This window comes from Protobothrops mucrosquamatus, unplaced genomic scaffold (assembly GCF_001527695.2).
Source record: "Protobothrops mucrosquamatus isolate PMUCROS unplaced genomic scaffold, P.Mucros_1.0 scaffold807, whole genome shotgun sequence".
Classification (NCBI taxonomy): domain Eukaryota; kingdom Metazoa; phylum Chordata; class Lepidosauria; order Squamata; family Viperidae; genus Protobothrops; species Protobothrops mucrosquamatus.
Genome location: NW_015387072.1, coordinates 292,507 through 313,127, shown reverse-complemented (window position 1 = coordinate 313,127; position 20,621 = coordinate 292,507). Strand labels below are relative to the sequence as shown.

The window sequence follows — 20,621 nt, the reverse complement described above, 5'->3', positions numbered from 1 at the left end:
AGATTGAGGATGAGGAGGACTTATTAACAATAAGTTTTTGCATACACTGCAAGTCCAATAAGTGTATTTACTTTACACCTGATAAAAATACAGAACAAGTAATCCTGCTTCAGTTTCTGCCATCTTATTTGTTCCATATACAGAGGTAACAATAGATTGATTCAGTGCTTATCTGTTCTATATCAACATGCATGTTGAGCATGGTCTGCCCGGGTTCAATCTTCTAATTTATTTTGAGAAGCAGCTCTCATCCATTTGTTTGCCAATACAGATGACAAAATATCTAATTTTTTTAAATGCAATTTTTCCATACCACTTTTATATCCATTGTTTTACCTCTGAGGCAGTTCTCAAAACTTGGTTGAGATCTATTATGCCCAGAATGCCAAACAACAAGGCTCATTTCCTATGTTCTGCTTTGAAATCCCCCAGTCAAAACCCTGAGGTAAATCAAATCGGACACTGGCTAGAATAGGTATTAACATCAGTTTCAGACTGAATAGTTTGTTTTTTACTTTGTAGGGATAGCAGTCTTAAATCCAAATCTGATAAAGGCCTCCTCTGGTTCCTTCCACATACAGAAGGTTAGGGAGACATGGCCTTTCTGGCAGTAACCCATGTGCTACGGCATCTTTATTCTTAGAGATTTGTATTTCCCTTTCAGCATTTCAGAAAATGGTTCCAGCATGCTATCAATGAGAGTTGACTGCTTTGTTTTGTACATCTTAGGAAGTAGTGTTTTTTTTGTTATTATAGTTTTAGTTTTCCTTTTTTCTATATTTGTATTTTCTTTTTTCTGTTATATAGTGCCCAGTCTACAGATTGAGGCAGGCTACAAACATTGCAAACAAACACAAACATACAGCACACAGCAAAAACAGGGCAGTTGATAAAAGCAGACTTTCTCCTGGTCAGTGCAGAAAATTCTAAACTCATTCAGCCAAATTCACCTCTTTTCCTAACTTGTTCCATTCCTAACTTTGTTCCATCAGGTTCAAAAGCAATAATTCAAGTTAAGGCAGCTTAGATGTCAATTAACTGTAACTGCACACTGAGAACCTACCCTTTCGACACAAAATCGAATACAATGCAATGGTGCTACCCATTGATAAATGTTCTATTTTCAGATCTCTGTTAAAAACAATGCTGAAATAGAACTATAAATTCAAAATAAGACATAGCCACTGCCTTCACACCTCCCTCCAAACTCAGCCGTAAATACAAATGTACACACTTGTTGGCTCATCCTCAAGTAAGCGCAGCTGACAAATAGACAAACTTGATAATTTAAGCGTAGTGTGATATATCAATAAGAGACTGCTTCATCCACATGGGAAAAACTTAAGAGAACCAAGCTGAAAATAAAACATGATATTGGTCCCTGCTTATGTATAAGTGGATAAAGCCTGAATCTAACTTTGCTTATTAAGATTCAGAAATATGGTTAGCTGTACCTGCTAAAAGAGCAATCATTACAAAGCCAACCTTATAGTTTAGCAGGAGAAGACTTGTGAAGGAATCATAACTTCTTGTCTATCTTATTCCTGGGCCTGTAACAGTTGCATAATCTGGAAGTCAGATTAAATTTTTCATGGCATGAACAAATTTTATATCAAAGTATTGTGAAAGGCTCAGGACAACAAAATCTTCAGCAATCCCACTTCTCAGATGCTAATGAAGAAGAGCAGTTGCCCAACCTACATGTATACCATGGATATTGGCATAAATGAATGAAAAGTATAATTGGCACTGCCTGCCATAGAATAGAATAGAATCTCAAGTATCCTTTATTATCTTTTATAAAAATATATTTTAGTGTTAAATTACAAACGGTAGTCTTTTATGCATTCCTGATCAATTCTTTGTATGAGGTAAGTATAGGCTGGATTATACGTTATACTAAGCAATGACTTTTAACATACTAGAGCTACAATGACTGGATCCATATCAGAACACTATATGCCATCACGTAGGCTATGAGTAAATTCTACCCATGATGGCTAGTTGTATAAACCATGTTAAGCTAAAACTAAACAAACCATGAATGGCTTAGTAGGTGAATGAATCAGCCAGAAAGATAACCTAGATTAGTATTTGGGGACTTGAATTTTTAATGCAGATCATTAATATTAGTATTTTAGGAAGAAAAAGTACTCCTTCAAGTATTTTTTAAGAGCATTCTTCCAAGCAAGCAAGGAAAACAATGGACTAAACAGGTAACATAAACATTTTCCAGCTCCTAGATTAAATTCTTTACCTCATGCCAGACATAGTATTTCTGTTATCAGAATCAAATCTGCTTCCAGGTCGTGAGCCCCCATAGCCTCGGTTATCGTCTCCAAATCTGTTTTTTTCATGACGATCATCTAAGGAATTTCAAAGCAATTATTGAGTAGATTAAAGTAAGTGACTAACTTTAGTTTAGAATTACACACACATATGAAGATGAAAAGATTAGAACTCCCATTCAGTCAAAATTTCTTAATATTTTAAATGAACGTCCTTCAATCAATACATTGGTAAATACTGAAATACTTGTAGAGGGAGAGAAATACTTATTTGGCTTTGGATGTTACGTATGTGCCACAGCAGGCAAGATCGTAGAATAGGCATTTTGGCCTACATGAGAATACAAAGCTCATGCTATTATACCTCTAATGTAAACAAAATTACACACCAAGAACAGGAACTAATATAATTTAATTAATCTTATCATAATATCTGCTTTAAAAATCAAATGGAAGGAAGCAATTCAGTAGAACTGTCAATATTATTTCTTCATGTCATGTCCAAATCAGAGAAAAGATGATGCAGCAACAAGATGCCGTTGACCCATACCTGTTAAAGTTATATACTCTTTGCAACCTCTTGGGTACTAAAATTCTCCAGTTTCTATTAAGGTTTGCCATAATACTTTGTTTTGTAAAATGTTTCTGTCTGGACTTCATGCAGTGCCTACCTGGCATGCTATGCCCATAGCTTTCCTTCTGTTGTGTCTGATATGAGCCTTGTTGCTGAGTGTAGTTTGGCTTCTGGTTGTAGGAGCTTTGTTGCTGCCCATAGCTCTGCTGAGATTGCTGGTCATATGAGCCTCGATTTTGGCTGTATCCTGACTGCTGGTCATATGAGCTTTGCTGTCCCTGCTGGTTATAACTTGACTGTTGATCAAATGATCTTTGTGGTTGACTGTAACCTTGTTGTTGGTCATAGGATCCTGGCTGCTGGCTGTAGCTTGAAGACTGGTTGTATGAACCTGGTTGCCCATAGGTGGATTTCTGGTCATAGGAAGACCTTATATTGAAGCAAACAAGAAATTAACTATACTCTTTTTTATTCAGAAGTGCATATAATGATACAGAGACAACTTTCCTGGTCTTATTCATTCAAAGCAACAAAGAATGTCAAAACCTCCAGATACAATCAAATAGAACAATAAAGGCAAATGTATGCCATCAAATTCAATTTACTTCTCAGTACAGGAACCTGAACTAAAACGTCCTTAACAAATCACCATTCAACTTCTGCTTGGAGTCCCAGCAAAGGGGAGGTAAATATTTCACAGGTGACTATGTAAGAATCTTTACTCATAACTAAGCTTACATGTGTTGCTGATGTCTATGAAATGCAATTCCTGAACTGGATCTTAAGTCAGACTTAACAATGCAAAGATTATAACTACAAAGTTATAGTTTATGTTTTCTTCCTCCAAAGTTCCTTGAAGTAATGACTGCATTATTCAGTTAGATTCGCCAAAGCTCCCTCTCAAAATACTGAGGTTGTGATTTGGGTAGAAAACACAACAAAGGGAGAGGACACAGTTCGCCCAGACATTTTCTCTCCTCCCTAATCAAGTTTTGAAAATTATTGGTTAAAGCCAAAAAGAATTTATAGTATCAACTGATAATCCAATCAAGTAGAAAGTAAGAATTACCGTAATATAATTCAGCTCTCCAGTAAAAAAAACAACACAAATGCTGTTTCTTTTGTTTAGACCAGTGATCCCTAATCTTTTTGGATGGTTGTATACACAGAATCTAATCCTGCAAATACACAAATAAAGCTTTGCATGCTTGCCCGCTGCTTGCACTGCCCGGTTCCTAACAGGCCGCGACCTGGGGGTTGGAGATTCCTGGTTTAGACTACTTCCTATATAAAAACATTTCTAAGCAATTTAGAAAATACAAAACTGTTTGTAACATTGGAAGCAATTTATCAACTATTCTGGTCCCATGCTGTTCAGACCTTAAATAACACAGGTTATCAATAGAAGGGAACACACTGTCTTACCTTGTCAAAATGTTTTAGGAAGGGGTTTATATCAAACATTCATTCATATGGTCTAGAAAATTCACTGCCGACAAATCAGCTTGTTCATATAGTGTTAAGAAAGCTAGAATTATGAGCTACCGACAAGGAAAGTTCAGTAAGTCTGATTATCTGATCAACATGAAGATTGAAAAGACCAAGTTTAATAATGATGATGATGATGATGATGATGGAAGGGACCTTGGAGGTCATCTAGTCCGACCCCCTGCAGGCAGGAACCCTATACCAGTAGGGAAGACATGATAGCAGTGTTCCAGTATCTGAGGGGCTGCCATAAGGTAGAGGGGGCCAGGTTGTTCACCAAAGCAACAGAGGGAAGGATGAGAAACAATAGTTGGAGAAGCAATCTGGAATTAAGGAGAAACTTCCTGACACTGAGGACAATCAACCAGTGGAACAGTTTACCCGCAGAAATCGTGGGTGCTCCATCACTGGAGATTTTTAAGAAGAGACTGGACATTCACCTGTCTGAGACAGTATAGGTTCTCCTGCTTGAGCAAGGGGCTGAACTAGAAGACCTTCAAGGTCCCTTCCAGTTGTATTCTATTCTAAAACTGTTGGAGTTCCAGCAGTGTCTTACCAGTACAAAGCACAGCTAAAGAAAAGGAGTAGCTATAGTTTGAGATAAAAAACATGTTGCCAGATCAGGAGGTGGAGAATAATGGCAGCCCAAGAGGACAAGAAAGTTTAGCTATAATTTGGATGCAAATTATTTTCTTTTTTTTCTTCTCTCTTTTTTATCTATTCCTTAAGAAATCTAAAAATGTGAGATGGCTTATATGGGAAAAAACAGAATTAAATCTGTCAATGTAAATGTAACTAACTGTTGAGAAAACCTTTACTAGTAAAAATATTTAGAATTTGGTAGGAGAAACAAACTAAAATAAGGATTGTAACAGGATTGATGATAAGGCAACTCAAATGACTGAAAAGAAAAGAAATATACTATTATGATGATTATTTCTTAGGAATATTGGAAACATTATATACTTAATTGTCATTTATTAAAACAATAAGAATTGTATTAATGTTTGCAAAAAGGATGTTCTGTGGAAAGAGGAAATCAATTAAAATTAATATATGGAATACAGATTATAGAAATCAATTGTTAAGGAGTGTTTTTACAAATGTAACCCAGACAACACAGTTTACCAATTATTGAGTGACTTATGTTTGTTAAAAAATAATAATAAAATATATTAAAAAACCAAAAACAAATAGAGGGATAGAAACATAGTAGATCGTGAGCATTAAAATAGCAATTTATAACAGGATATAATTTTATGTTCTGTTTCGCTAACTAAATTGAACCATTCTATAATGCTGAATGAACAACACTGCCATTTTAGACAACCTTATTTTGCCTTTGAGAACAGTTTTATATATATAATAATAATTGGAATTCATTGTATCCAGACTTAATAATAATAATAATAATAATAATAATAATAATAATAATAATAATAATAATAATAATAATAATAATAATAATAATGATGATGATGATGATGATGATGATGATGATGATGATGATGAAGTTGAAAGGGACCTTGGAGGTCATCTAGTCCAACCCCCTGCTCAGGCAGGAACCCTATACCATTTCAGACAAATGGCTGTCCAGTCTCTTCTTAAATCTTTCAGTGTTGGAGCATTCACCACTTCTGGAGGCAGGTTGTTCCACTGATTAATTGTTCTAACTGTCAGGATATTTCTCCTTAGTTCTAGGTTGCTTCTCTCTTTTGATTAGTTTTCATCTGTTGCTTGTCTTGCCTTCAGGTGCTTTGGGGAATAGCTTGACTCTCTCTTCTTTGTGGCAGCCCCTGAGATATTGTAACACTGCTATCATGTTACCCCTCGTCCTCTTCATTAAACTAGTCATACCCAATTCCAGCAATCGTGCCTTATATGTTTTAGCCTCCAGTCTCCTGATCATCTTTTTTCAGTCCCCTGATCATCTTCGTTCAAGCTCTTATTTTCCTGAGAGTGTTTTCCCCATTAATTTCCCAGACAAAAAATTAAATGTAATAGTCATACCAACCAGAGGTAAAAGATATATTGGATTATGTCTGCTCCAGCCACTATCATCTCCAACCCAACCCAGAGAAATCAATCAATTGCTACATTTTTATTAACAGTTTTATAAAGAATTAGTTTTACAGTCATTATGGACATAACAATATATACCCTCTTTTTCTTTTTTCTTTTTACAATTAATGCAAAACAAAAAAAGATTCCTTACCTGCCTGACAAATCTTTCTGCTGTCCATGATTGCCGTAAGATTCCTGGTTATACGGGCTCTGGTTTTGATTTTCATATCCGCTATATGCTTGTTGGCTACCTTGCCCATAACCTGAAGATCCAATAGGAAATGCTTTAGATAACCTGTGCCCTTGAGTCATGCATATGTACAAATGTACAAAATGTCAGCATGCTCAACCAAACCTGTCTGGGTCTGTCCATAGTTTCCTTGATAGCTTCCATAGCTTTGCGCATAAGATGAATTCTCTGCGCTCTGGTCATAGCCAGGATAGCCCTGCAATGAATAAGCAGGTAAAAAAGAATAATGCTGGGTTTATACAAGTCTAGTTACTTAAATTCAAAAAGCATTACACTTATGTAGCAAATGGCAATTAGATAAACCAACATCTCTTAGTCGAGTGTGTTTCTGGGAAAAATATTTTCCTTTTTTGCCTTTAATTAATATTTCTTTTTGTTTTGTAAAAAGAAAAAGAAAAGCAAACTAACAAAATTACAGTTGAGAGTTTCTCATACACACATGTATATACACAATGTTTTACACAACAGTTCAATAAATTATTACAATTTTTATTACAATTGCACCTTAGAGGATTATTGTGAAGATTACTGAAGAAGCCAGTATCATTATTTTTCTCAACTGCCTGCTTTATATGTGTTTGTTTTTTAATTCAAGATATGAATACTACAAAATTAGTCCTGATATATGGCATCTGCAAGGTATGTAGGGACTAGAACTTCCAGTATACCTCAAGTATATTGTCTCAAGATAACTGGAGGATGAAAAGTTAAGAGACAGTGCACTAAACACATAAGCCACTCCAGCTATGTATTTCTGCGTGTATTGAGAAAGGACAGATAATTTTACAATACATTTTTATTTAATGTGTTTAATTTGCTGAATATGATGTGTGGAACACTGGTGGGTGCTCTTGAGAGAAGCAAAGAATGTATAGCCATGGAAAGATGTGGATGGGCCAGACAGGCAGGCCAATGGAATATGTTGTGTTGACAAACTGATAATGGTAGATGAAAGAATGTGTTGGGAAAGCTGTGGAGAAAGATGGGATACTGTGTTGTGACAGTAGTAATAAGTAAAAGAAGGGAAGGAACTTGGAAAATTTGAGATGAACAATCAGGTGAGGCTACACTAGCACATCAGCAGCAAGGTGGTCCTAGGAAGATCAGTAGGCAGGAAATGCCACACTAAAACCTGTTATTCTTCTGCCACCTATTTTCCCCACAACAACAGCAACAATCCTGTGAGATGGATTGGGCTGAGAGTGAGTGACTGGCCCAAAATCACAGCCAGCTTTCACTTTATAAATTAATGGCTTCAATAAATTAAGATACATATAATCAAAGCAATAGGAATCTACTGATAAGTAATCTTAGTGTGACTATGTTTGTCATCTCAGAGATAATTTTTTAACCTTTCTCCCAAAATGTTGTCTCACTATTCCTCTACAGCAGGCATGTCAAACTGCCGGTCCACAGGCTGGATGCGTCACGCGTTGCCGGCAATGGGGAAAAAGTCACGATACGTTGCGCGATGTCACATGACATCGCGAGTTTGACATGCCTGCTCTACAGGAAAGCAAGATATTATTTACTGTGCCACAATCACAGAAGCAAGTTGGAAAATACAATCATTATCTCAATCAAGAAAAATGTTTTGCATTTAAAGAAGCAATGATGCAACTGCTACCTGTGGCATCTGTCCATAATTTTGATTTCCTTGATTTCCATACTCTGCATAGCTGGAAAAAAAGGTTAGGACGTTTAAAAGAAGTGCAATTACCACCCACTGGCAAAACAAGTATTTAAATAAAACAAAGCATTATATGACATCTTTAACACAAAATAAGTACTATCTTCAGTACATTGATATCCACCCACCCGCATACATACCTGTATATACAAAGAGAGAGGAGACAGAGAGAACATACATGTGAAAAAAAGTAAAAATTGGGGAGGGGGAACTATTTCTATGCAGCAAGATCAGAAGATCCAATCTTGCAAAGGAAAATTAATATGGGGTGACATGCAAAAGTAATCTACCATTATTTTATACATTTCTGAGTTTGGCAATACATAATTATTAAGTAGCCAAAATAAAAAAACAGAAAGAATCCATTCTGTATCCAAAAAATTCAAGCCCAAATGTCAGTCACTCCTTTACTATGTTATGGCCCTACTGGGACTATATACAGGTAGTCCTTAACGTATGACCGGTGCTTAGTGACCATTTGAAGTTATGACCTATCTGAAAAAGGGCACTTATAAATTCCAATGGTTTTCCAGGGTCACACTTGGCAACATAGCCATATTTACAGCTGTTTTGCAGCATCCTACAATCATGCGATTATGTTTTACCACAGTTTTGCTGAAAAAGGGCAACACCTATAGTGAACCACTGGTTCACTTAATAACCACACATTTACTTAACGACCACAACATTTGTTTTATGACTGCTGTATTCACTTAGTGATTGCCACAAAAGTTTTGTAAAATTCGGATGGTCACCATTACGACCGTAATGGACAGGGTCTGTTATAGTTGTAACTCAAGGACTATCTGTAGTAAGAGTTTTTTGAATGTTGATATCTGCCTAGCCATTGTGGCCAAATACATCCCCCAAAATGTATGCTCCATTGGGAAAGATTCAAGAGACAGGTAAGTGTCTTCTAGGAAAAGTAGAACATTTTGAGTCCTCTTCTACACATAAGAGGAAATTCTGAATTGGTACTACTGGTATTTGTGCCAATTAGCATAAATCCTGATAGCACCGCCTTTGGGAACATTTTGGCAGCTCAGTCAATTAACTTCTGGCACAGTAGCTACTCCAGAGGAATGGTAACCCTGAAAACATTCAGACAGACCCAAGGCTGCTTCGAAGAATTGGAAACTAAAGTTGGTGATTGTATTTAAGTGCCTTGAATTGCATCAGGGAAGACAAAGCAAGGAAACTAAAATGGCATGTACAGTTCAGTGTTTTACATATGGGATCTGAAGTAAAAAGGTTCTCAAAGGAAACAAGTACTTTGTGGTAAAACGCCAAAGGAACATATATCATAGACTGGGGACACTGCATACTCCCTCATTCCCATTCGACCATAACATCTTTGTATACAACATAAGGACACATACCTTTGCTGATCCCCAGAATTACTGAAACTTCCAGAATCTTAAAAATAAATAAATACATGTAAATAAACTGCAACTAAGCATGTAGTCAAACAACACATTTACATCTAAGAATTTTGAACTACTATAATTGTAAGTTGTGATGAAGCCCATAAAATTTATTTTACATCTCTTAGGAAATTCTTTATTCAGAGGAATTCCACATTCTGTTTGGCAGAATGTTTAATTTCTTGTTACGTTTTTAGAAGAAGGGACTTTTACTTTTTAATCTTGAAATCTGGGCAAGTGAAAGTAAATAGGAAAGGGTAATCTCGCTTGGAAAACAGATCTTCCATTTCTTACAGAGGACTATCCCAAAGGCCCTGAAGATGTGGCTTTTTCAGCAGGCCTGGGGACCACAAATGAAGATGGGAGTTGATCAAACAGTTGATTTGATTGTGTTGCTGCTACCATGGGGGTGGGATCAGATTCTATGTTGTAGATTTGTAATGTTGCAACCCTCCTGGAGTTACTGTATGTGAATTGAGCAGCCATATAAATTTGTTTAATAAATAAATAAGACTGATTAAGAACAGCAAAAAAATATAACATACACTTGGTTAAAATTAACCAGGATGTATGTTGATTTTAAATACAGCAAATGATGTTTGAAGGTCCCCAAGACAGGAATCACAGACACCAGTACACCAAAAAGTGACAACTGTTTCAACAAAGCAAGCATTACAATAATCAGTACTAAAAGCACAAGACATATCCCATCAGTTTCTGGTTCTATCCTGGGGAAAAGTACTGTATATGTAAGTTTTTTTTATTATGCAAACTATTTAATGATGTGAAACATACAAATTAGGGGTTGAGAATAGGTTAAAGAAGAGATCAGCCTCTCACTTTGGAGTACCAGTTTTAAATGAAGAAGAAAACCAACAAACTTATAACTCTGCATCCTCTAAAAAAAAGGCCTAGAGCAGATTAGGGATAATTAAAAATGGCATTGAAAACAGAGGTGCCAATATCATAATGACCAATGGTGGGACCTCATCTGGAATACTGTATGCAGTCCTGGTTGCCATGCCTCAGAAAGAATAGAGCCAAGCTAGAGAAAGTTCAATGGAGGTAAATTAAGATGATTAAGAGGCTGGAACAGTTTACCTATGAGGAAAGCTTGTGACATTTGGGGTATTTTAGTCTAGAAAGGAGATCAATGAGAAGACACTGAGGTGTATAAAATTACAGGTGGTCCTTGACTTACAACCATTCGTTTAGCAACCATTCAAAATTACTACCAAACTAAAAAAGGAAGATACATCCAGTTCTTGCACTTAAACTGCCACAGCTCCCCATGGTCACATGACCAAAATTTGGATGCTTGGCAACCAGCATGTATTTATGAAAGCTGCAGCATCCCGGAGTCACGTGATTGCCATCTGAAAACCTTCCCAGATAGCTTCCTACAAGCGAAGTCAATGGGAGAAACCAGATTCACTTAACAACTGCCATGATTCACTTCACTGTGGCAAAAGGTTGTAAAATCAGGCATGACTCACTTTAATAACCACCTTGCTTAGCAATAGAAATTCTGGTCCCAATTGTGGTTGCAAGTCAAAGACTACATGTATGCATGGTATAGATAAAATGGACAAGAGGAAGCTATTTAACCCTTATCAAAATATTTTAAACAAAGGTTACCTAACAAAATTGAATCCTGGAAGAACAGGATAAAAGAAATTATTTTTTAAAACACAATATACAGAATTCAACTTTGGAATTTGCTTTCATGAGATGTGCTAGCTACCAGCTTGTCCTTAAAAACATTACTGAACAAATTCATGAAAGTCATGGGGATCAATGACTATTAGCTTTGATGGCAATGTCACTGCCTCTGAAGGCCATCTGCTGGGAGACTTGTCAGCTTCCCTGCGCAGTTACTTGGCCACTGTGTGAACAGAATGCGGCACTAGATGGTCTTGGGGTTTGAGAGGAGGGAACTGTTTTTGTACCATAAGAAATGAGCCAAAGCAAAGGTGTTGCTCTAATGCGGTGTTTCTCAACCTTGACAACTTTAAGATGGGTGGACTTCAACTCCCAGAATTCCCCAGCCAGCATTTGCTGGCTGGGGAATTCTGGGAGTTGAAGTCCACCCATCTTAAAGTTGTCAAGGTTGAGAAACACTGCTCTAATGTAAGAAAAATAATTTTTGTATGTGATTTTTTTTTAGAACATATTCTAAAGATCTTTAAGACTTCTTTTAAAATCAATGTGGATCAACATACAGTTAATCCAAAAGGATACACGTAAGAATTTCAGTGTAATCAAATACAAACACATTATAGTAATGACAGGAAGAACACAACGTACAAGAACTTTAGATAAAAGGCCAAAGTTCAAAATATTCGATAATTCATTGACTGAAGATAATTGTTTTTATTTTCCAGTCAGTAACTGGAGATGGATTGATACTTGGATCAAGTGTGATTTTTAGACATAGTGAATGAGGTATGCTGCATCTATTACTATAAATAGTTCCTCTGGGATACTACCTGGTACTTAATACTAGTCAGTCACTGCCAACACAATCAAACATATACAGTAGTGGCCAAAATTGTGGAAACCTTTTGGGAAAAGTGTACATTTGAGGTTCGATGGCTAATAACACCTTTTTTTGGAGTAGTACCATAAAATTATATATCAATGGAAAGATAATTTAATCAAGAATGCAATACGTTTGTTCAATTATCTGTATTCTATGAAAAGTTAGAGCCAAATAACCAGAAAAAGGAAACACAACTTGCTTAGGTTGATATCAGGTAGCTTTCCTTCATCTGATTGTAGCCAATGAGCATGAGTGTTTAGACAGCCAATCAGCTGTCATCTTGTTTTGGCAATGAGCCAATCAGATCACAGTAGGATTCAGTTATTGATGTCATGTATTGAAGCTGAGAGGAGGACATTTGTCAGTGTGTTATGTGATCGCTATCAAGTTGGTTGGGGTTTTTTTGTATTCTTTCATTTAGTGAGCTTGTAAAACGTAATAAAATTAAAGTAATGGTGCAAAGAGTTGACTAGTCGCCCGGAAAGCGATGTAAACTATTATTAAGTGAACAAGGCTACAGTTATAAAGAAATTAGAAGAAAAATTGGTGGAAACTTAACCAAAGTTGGCATTTCTAAGTTTTTGAAGAGGTATAAGGAGACTCAGTCACTACAAAATCACACTGGTAAAGGCAGGAAAAGGTGCACAACAGCAAGTGATGATAGAAGAATTAAGAGACTGTGCCTATGTGACAGAAGAAAATCATCTGGGTGTACAAGATGAAATGGCACAATGCAATGTGAAGTTGAGTGCAAGGACTGTTCGGTACAAACTGCAGGAATTTGGCCTAAAATCTAGAATTCCACAAAAAAAGCCATTTTTATCTCTCAAACAAAGGTTGAAAAGACTAAACTGGGCTAAAACCCATGTTACCTGGACAGAGGAACAATGGGACAGTGTTATTTGGAGTGATGAGACCAAGATCTCCCTGTTTGGTAGTGATGGCGTAACATACGTAAGGAGAAGAATCGGAGATTTGCATCCTGGTTGCATTACATGTACCATGAAACACCCAGTCAGTGTTATGATCTGGGGTTGTATGACATCAAAAGATGTGGGCAGAATTTGTGTGATTAATGGGAATATAAATGGCAAAAAAATACATTAATGAAATACTTGAGCCCAAACTGAAGTCTTCCGCACATGATCTTTTCCGAGACAATGAAGCATTTATATTTGAACAGGATTCAGCTCCATGTCATGTTGTTGCTTTGTGCAAAAAGTGGTTTCAAGATAATCATATTCCACGGCTGGAATGGGCTGGGAATAGCCCAGACCTTAACCCAATTGAAAATCTATGGAGCCGACTAAAGAAACTTGTTAGTCAGAAGTGACCCAGCAATAAAACCCAGTTAATAGAAGCAATCATTCAATCTTGGTTTCACATTATAACAGCTGCAGAACTAAAGGACTTGGTTCATTCCATGGGAAGACGTTGTCAGGCCGTAATTCATGCTAAAGGTTACCCAACTAAGTATTAAAACTGGCATGGTGATAATTTTTATATATATTGTTTTTTCTATGGTGATAATTTTTGTATATCTCGTTTTTCTATGTGTTTCACTTTTCTTCTTTATAACTGCTATTCTAACAGCAAATCCTTCATAAACGTTATTGCATTACATTCTTGATTAAATTATCTTTCCATTGATATATAATTTTATGGTACTACTCCAAAAGAAGTGGTGTTATTAGCCATCAAACCTCAAATGTACACTTTCCCCAAAAGGTTTCCACAATTTTGGCCACTACTGTATATCACACAAGTGAATCCTGTGTAATGGGATCTGGGTATGTGGAAACCTGTACTTTATTTCTAAGATCAATATTAGTTTTACCCCCCTCCCACAATAAATTTACTTTATTTCAAAGCCTGACATGCTATGATCATGTGGAAGGGGCCTGTTTTCTACCACATACATATATGCATACTGCAGATGCTTACTTTCATTCCTTAATCTCTTCTGCAATTAGCATCAAAAGCATTTTTCTTACATTATGTAAATTCTTATAACAAATTTGTAAGACACTAAGTTTTAAATATGCCCAAATCAGAGGACTGACACAACTGTAGAACAGCAAGATTTGCAATGATAGCTACTCACATTTGAAAGCCACTACTTAAGCTAACAAAGCGTAAAAAACACAGCCACAACAGAAAACATAGTTCATTAGCCACCAAAACCTGAGATAAACTTGAAGGACACTTTACCTTTAGCTGGTGATCTCAACTACAGTTCAAAAAAGAGCAAGTGAGCTAAGGATTCTTTAAATGAAATGTAATGGAAGGCAAACCCAAGAAGAGATTGAGAAAGAACAAAAATGGGCAAAAAACCCCACACCCTGACTGCAGAAGATAATTGGTCACAAGTATATGGTTTCTTAAAAAAAAAGGTGCCTCAGAGGTTTTTGCTAATCTATTTTAACTCCCTAAATGTGGAGCTTTTATCAGATAAAGATAAGCTTATTATGCTAATCCTTTTATCAGAAAGAGGCTCATATTATTCCTGAAAATACACATATAAAAAAAAATATGGAAGAGAAGAGGGTCTTTTATTTTATACTGATAAAGTACTATGCTTTAAAATGCTTTCTTAAAGATTGTCTTGTTAAAAATTTGCCCTCCAATCATTAAAATCTGCCTATAAATCCTTTGTGAGGACTTTTGAGGATTTTTCAGATATGGTAAAATAGGCCTTGCTCTCAAAACTTGGAAACCTTTTTCTTCACTGTCAAGATTGGTCCCCAATCCCCGGACCAGTACCAGGCCCCGGCATACCAGCAACTGGTCCGCACAGACAAGCAAAGCCCCATCTGTGGGATGCAGGCAGCATACAAAACCATGCACCCTCTGGTCCGCAGAAAAACCTCTCTCCCCAGAACCAGTCCCTGGTGCCCAAAAGGTTGGGGACCTCTGGCTTAACATACTGAACTGGGAACAGGAGATCCAGGTTCCACTGGGTTATGAAAGCTGATAGGACAATTTGGAGCTACGTTTTATCTGTCAATCCACAAGACTATTACTGAGCAAAATTTCAGGATGTAGTATTCACACACACTTACTTGTTGCAGGAGGAAAGATGAGAAGTCCCCCTAATAAATTGGTCTAGTAAATAATCTCCTCCCTATTTGTTACAATCTCTTTGTGTCACTTGCAAACTATGGATAACTTTATGGAATAGCTAACACTGGGAGTCTGCTAATTGTACTTTGTTACATTTATCACAAAACACCCCCTGCTAACCCAAGAATTTTCCTTACTACTTTAGCTTAAGTATCTGGGATTGGGGAAGAGGCATATATATGTCATCTTAAAAACTACACTGCACCTGTACAGTTCATTATCTAGGAATGCTTATAGGGCCCCTTAATTAAAATAATGTAGGCATTTCTTTGGGAATTATATCTATTTCCCATTTATAATTTATTTTTTATTAAAAAGAAACTAAAACAAAAAGTAAAATGAAAAATAGCTTGGCAAACTTAATGTAGTTTCTATGCTTCACATGCTTACACTTGTAACCCTCTGCATTTTCCCATACTGTACCCTTACATTTGAAGTACTTTTTTACCTGCTTCTTCCACCATTTTTCTTACCAGCACCCCCCCCCCCAAACATTGTAAAGGACATTTTTTTTCTACGACTATTATTCATATCCTACAAAATTACAGTTTCTATAGAACCTGACAGGGTAGTGCTTTCATTTTTATTAGCTAGAGAAGTTAAATATCTTCACAGCAACTCTGTAAAGTATATTAAGCTAAGAAAATAACTGGCCCAAGAGTGCCTGAGAACTTCATGAATAAACTTATTGAATTAGTTCTTTCCATCCTGCATTAACTACAGCACATTGTTTTGTTTTTTAAGAGAAAGTACAATAACTAAATATAAAGCCTTCAGATAAACAGTGTATTATTTGCGAGGTCTGGTGAGGGTGAAGAGGCACACAGAACTGAAGGCTTATTTAAATTCATTGGTGTCCTGCCTGCGAGTTTCCCAGCCATGTCAGATTGGTCTCTGTAGGTTAATGGAGAAGGTAAGATTTTGGTCTGGCCCAGAGAGGCGTTTTCGTATTCTTAAAACTGAGTTATCTTACCACTCGTGTTAATTTACTTGAAAAATAAAGAGTACACAGCATTCTTTTGTAAATTTAATACACGGGCACGGATTCAAGTTCGGGGGGAAAGGACGAACAATACAAAAAATGAGTCGGCCACTGGTCAAGCCTAACTTGATTAAGACCGATAAGATCTGGACGGAGATGTCAAGGCTGAGGGAGGGATAGCGGTGGACCGCGAGCACAGGCGCACTAGCCTCTAAGATGGCGACGGCCAGAACGGTCCCGCTAGGCTCTCCCGCCTCCTGCATACACCACGCCCTCTCCCGCCTCTTTTCAGCCCCTCTAGTGACAGGCCTGAGTCTTCCTCTTTCGCCCAACAAGGGGAGAAGGGGGAGGAAATAAACCTACCCGACGCCATCCCGGTCACCAACCCCAACGGGCAAACCAGCGGCGGGGAAAGCAAAAGCCCCCCGAGCAACACACTGTATCTGCCGCCTCCTCCGCCAGCAGGCTGACTGACTCTGGCGGCAGTAAGCGTAGTCGACGCCGCCGTCACTTCGACTGCGGGGCGACGTAGCCAATCAGAGCAGGCAGAATATACCACCTTGAACAATGCCTGCAAAAAAAAGGGGGGAAGGAGGAAATTGGAATAATCCCAAATGGGCTGTACCACTGTGACCATTAAAGAGGAGGGTGAGGACATCTGGCTATAAAGAAATGTCTTATCTTAGCCTAAATAATATTTTTTTTCAGGCAAAATGAATTCATTTATTTATTACATTTATATCATGCCTTTCCTCCAAGGAATTTTAACGTAATAAACAAGGCTCTGTCCGCCGAATATTGATCCTCACAATAACTGAGGGAATCGCTTAGGTTTAGGTCACTGCTCAGTCGCAGAATCTTAAGATGTGTGGACTACAAATCCCAGAATTCCCTAGCAGAATGCTCACCTTGTTTCTTCCCTCCCAGTTTTGTTACCGTTACTTATAATTTTATTGATATACATTATAGTTGGTTTTTTTTATCGGTTTTAACTTTGTAAGACGCCCAGAGTTGCAAATAAATTTAATAAATAATAATAATTTCGGGTTCTTAGGAGGGAGGTGAGGATGATATACTTTTCCAGATTTTGTAGGGAAATTCATGGGATTCTTATCCAGAAGCTTTAGTTACAAAATCCAAGATTTTATTATGTAAAGAACTTGGGATTCAAGATGAAAGCTGTTTTTTAAAGCTATTTATTTATGCAATTTATATGGCTTCACCTGGTAACTCTGGGCATCTAACAATAGCAACAACGCCATAAAAATATAAGACGTTTAGATCATATAAGATCGTATTTTTCCTTTTCATCTAGTTTCAAGAAAATTTATTGGGCTCTGAATCAGTGCCTGGACCCATAAATAAGATATACAAAGATTAAGAAATAAAGGTGGTGCATTGTGATATGCAATATCTTCCCAGGGCAGGGTTCAACAAGAAGTTGCCTGAAGTTCCTAGTGTGATTACAGCGCTTTGATTCTTGCCAAACTTTCCTACATTTCTTTATTTAAATACAGATTTTATTAAGTTTAATTATGAGATGAAAACACAGAAAAAAATGGAGAAGAGAAAAAGAAAAATACAAAGAAAAGGAAATGACTTCCAACTTTTTTCAGTGCAGTAAAATACAAAAGAATTACAACCTTAATCTTTTCCTTTACATTGCACAACATTTCAAGCTATTTCTACATATAACAAAACCAGTCTAATTATCAAAACCTAAAATCAAAGTTTTATTTTCAAGAGTTTTGAGGGAAACGTCCAGAAGCAGTTTCCAAGTAGAAACAAAGATAATTCTCTTTGGTTAAAACAGTTTCGCCATCTCTTTACTATCCACTATTCCATAATGGGAATTAGTGTGTCGTTCCATCTTTGTGCATATAATATTCTCACTACTGTCAACCTTTATGATAACAAAGCCCCACATTTTATTTTAAAGTTTTGGTCCTTCAAATCTAAAAAAAAAACTTCTGGTTTCAATTTTATATTTATTTTAAGAATCTTCTGATTAAAGTAAATATCTGGTCCCAGTATTTCTTTATCATAAGTCCACCGGAGATGATAAATGTAAATATACCCTTGGAATTGCAGTTGCATTTCCACCCTACATTTAAAACTCCTTTATATGTTTTTGACAATGCCTATTGAAATATTATATTATAAAATTTTTCTTTAAAATTATAATTCAATGCAAATTTTAATCAATTTTTAATCAATTAGTCCACATATTAAAACTTTCCAACATTTCTGATAGTTAAAAAAAAAAAAGCTCTGGTTTTGCACACTAATCAATTATATCTGCTTATTTTGACTGTTTTGCATTTTTTACCCTGCTAAATGGCTGAGAATTATAGATCGATGGTTGATAGTTACCTCTAATTTATTTACCCTTGCGATAATCATAAGAAAAATATTAGACCTATTACTTATATCCATAGTGGGCAAAAGGGTTTCAGACATGAGATTTTACAGGTGGCCCTCAACCTAAGATCATAACTGAGCCCAGAATTGTAGTTGTAAGTCATTGCATCATAAGTTGAGGCACCATCTGATTAGACCTGATTTTTCATCATTTTTTGTGGTGGTCGTTAAGTGAGCTCTGTGGTCATTAAACAAATCAATTTTTTCCAATGAGCATTTTTTGCTGAAAACTGAAAGTAAATGCCAGAAACAGGCAAAATCACAGTCACGTGACTGCAAGATGCTACAAACAGATATAAAGGTCAGCCAGATACCAAGCGCCCCACATGCAATCATGTGATAGGGGGAGGCAGCCGTTCTAACTTCAAAAACAGGCTGTAAATAGATTTAGGGGAGGATAGTTGTAACTGTGAATGGACATTAAGTCATACGGTAGGTTGAGGACTACCTGGTATGGGTGAGATAGAGGGGGGCAGAGAGAGAAAAAATGCCATCTTAAAATACTGTTATAATTGAACTCCTCATCCTCTACCATCTTTATAAAAATGCTTTTGAGCATCACATGGGCTCCATAGACAATCTTAGAATATAAAATGATGGATGATTCATCTGCCCTGAAAAAAAATAACAGTAATCAGTAGAATTAGGGAAGGGAATTTGACTGGTTATCCTAAATCATTATTACTGGATGTAGTTGACCTAGCTGAGCCCGAGGATGGGGTCAAACACATCATTAGTTTGGAGTATTTACGTCCCCATAACAGACCTATGTCCAAACCACCCCCCCTTGAAGTCCATTGACTCTTACCTGGCGCAAATTTGCCTTGAGCATTAGTAGTTCAGAATTTGTGTATAGGTAGCATGAAGTAAACTTATAGTGCTTTTGAACTCTATCCTGGCTACTGATTTCTTGCACCTGACATTGGCTCTACTCATGTGGCAGCCATTTTCTGAACTGGCACTGTTAGCCGTAAACGTCAGCACTGAAACCATTAACCACAGAGGTCCCTCCTCTGCTGCTGCCATCAGCACCCTTCTTATTCCCTCTTATGAGAGGGAGGCCACAATCGACTTCCAAAATTCCCCAAATGCCTCTTACTGAGGATATCAGAGTTTAAGAAGTGCTTTTTTTCCCCAAGCCCAAACAAATCCCTTGATCCAGGGATCAATTTTAAGCTTACATATTTTGTATAGTACCAGGTTTAATGGATCCTGGAAACAAATTAAATCCCATCAACCTGAAATCTGCCCATCCCTGCCCAAAATAATCTAATGTTCTTGGTATATATGCTTCTCATAAATAAACTTCTTTTTAATCCATAAGATTTATTTCCCCAAAAGCAAAGGGGATGACTGCTGTCTCTCTCTAAAGAAGGTCCAATCACGAGTGCTCCAGAAATTACAGAACAGCCTAAATGTTCGAGTTTGAAAAGAAGACATGTTCCAACAAAGAAAGAAATGCCAGTTGGGAGAAAAACAAATTTAAGCTGGGGCGTAGCTATTCTCTTTTGTCAGCAGACTATTCTAGATCAGTAGTCCAAGAGACAGTGAAAGTTGGTGCTAAGTCAGGATCTGCCACTGGAGAAATTAAAATTGTAAGTACAATTTTATTCAAAATTAAATGATAAACAGCTGATAGTCAGTATCAGATGAATTAATCTGATCTAAAAGACGGTAAAATGTTTTCTCAAAATGTAGTGGGACCCATTTTTCTTTTTCTGTGAGTGGCATTTTCTTCTTTCTGTTTTTGAAACAAAAGTCCTCACAGCTATGAT

At 36.8% G+C, this 20,621-nt stretch overlaps 1 protein-coding gene across 2 annotated transcripts in view; it reads right to left on the bottom strand.

The window, feature by feature from the left end:
* LOC107290037 (TATA-binding protein-associated factor 2N) overlaps positions 1 to 16,913 on the bottom strand; it is a 31,683-nt gene extending 14,770 nt beyond the window's left edge. The window contains exons 1-7 of one of the 2 annotated variants that reach the window (XM_015818877.1): positions 16,789 to 16,913; positions 9,734 to 9,770; positions 8,292 to 8,343; positions 6,770 to 6,860; positions 6,566 to 6,677; positions 2,960 to 3,291; positions 2,258 to 2,366 (exon numbers count right to left, since the gene is read on the bottom strand). In XM_015818877.1, the coding sequence (XP_015674363.1) occupies positions 2,258 to 2,366; positions 2,960 to 3,291; positions 6,566 to 6,677; positions 6,770 to 6,860; positions 8,292 to 8,343; positions 9,734 to 9,770; positions 16,789 to 16,798 (743 nt within the window). In that variant the 5' untranslated portion in view covers positions 16,799 to 16,913. The remainder of the gene's footprint in view (positions 1 to 2,257; positions 2,367 to 2,959; positions 3,292 to 6,565; positions 6,678 to 6,769; positions 6,861 to 8,291; positions 8,344 to 9,733; positions 9,771 to 16,788) is intronic. The other variant, XM_015818878.1, reaches the window with a different exon arrangement.
* Positions 16,914 to 20,621: the final 3,708 nt, after the last annotated feature.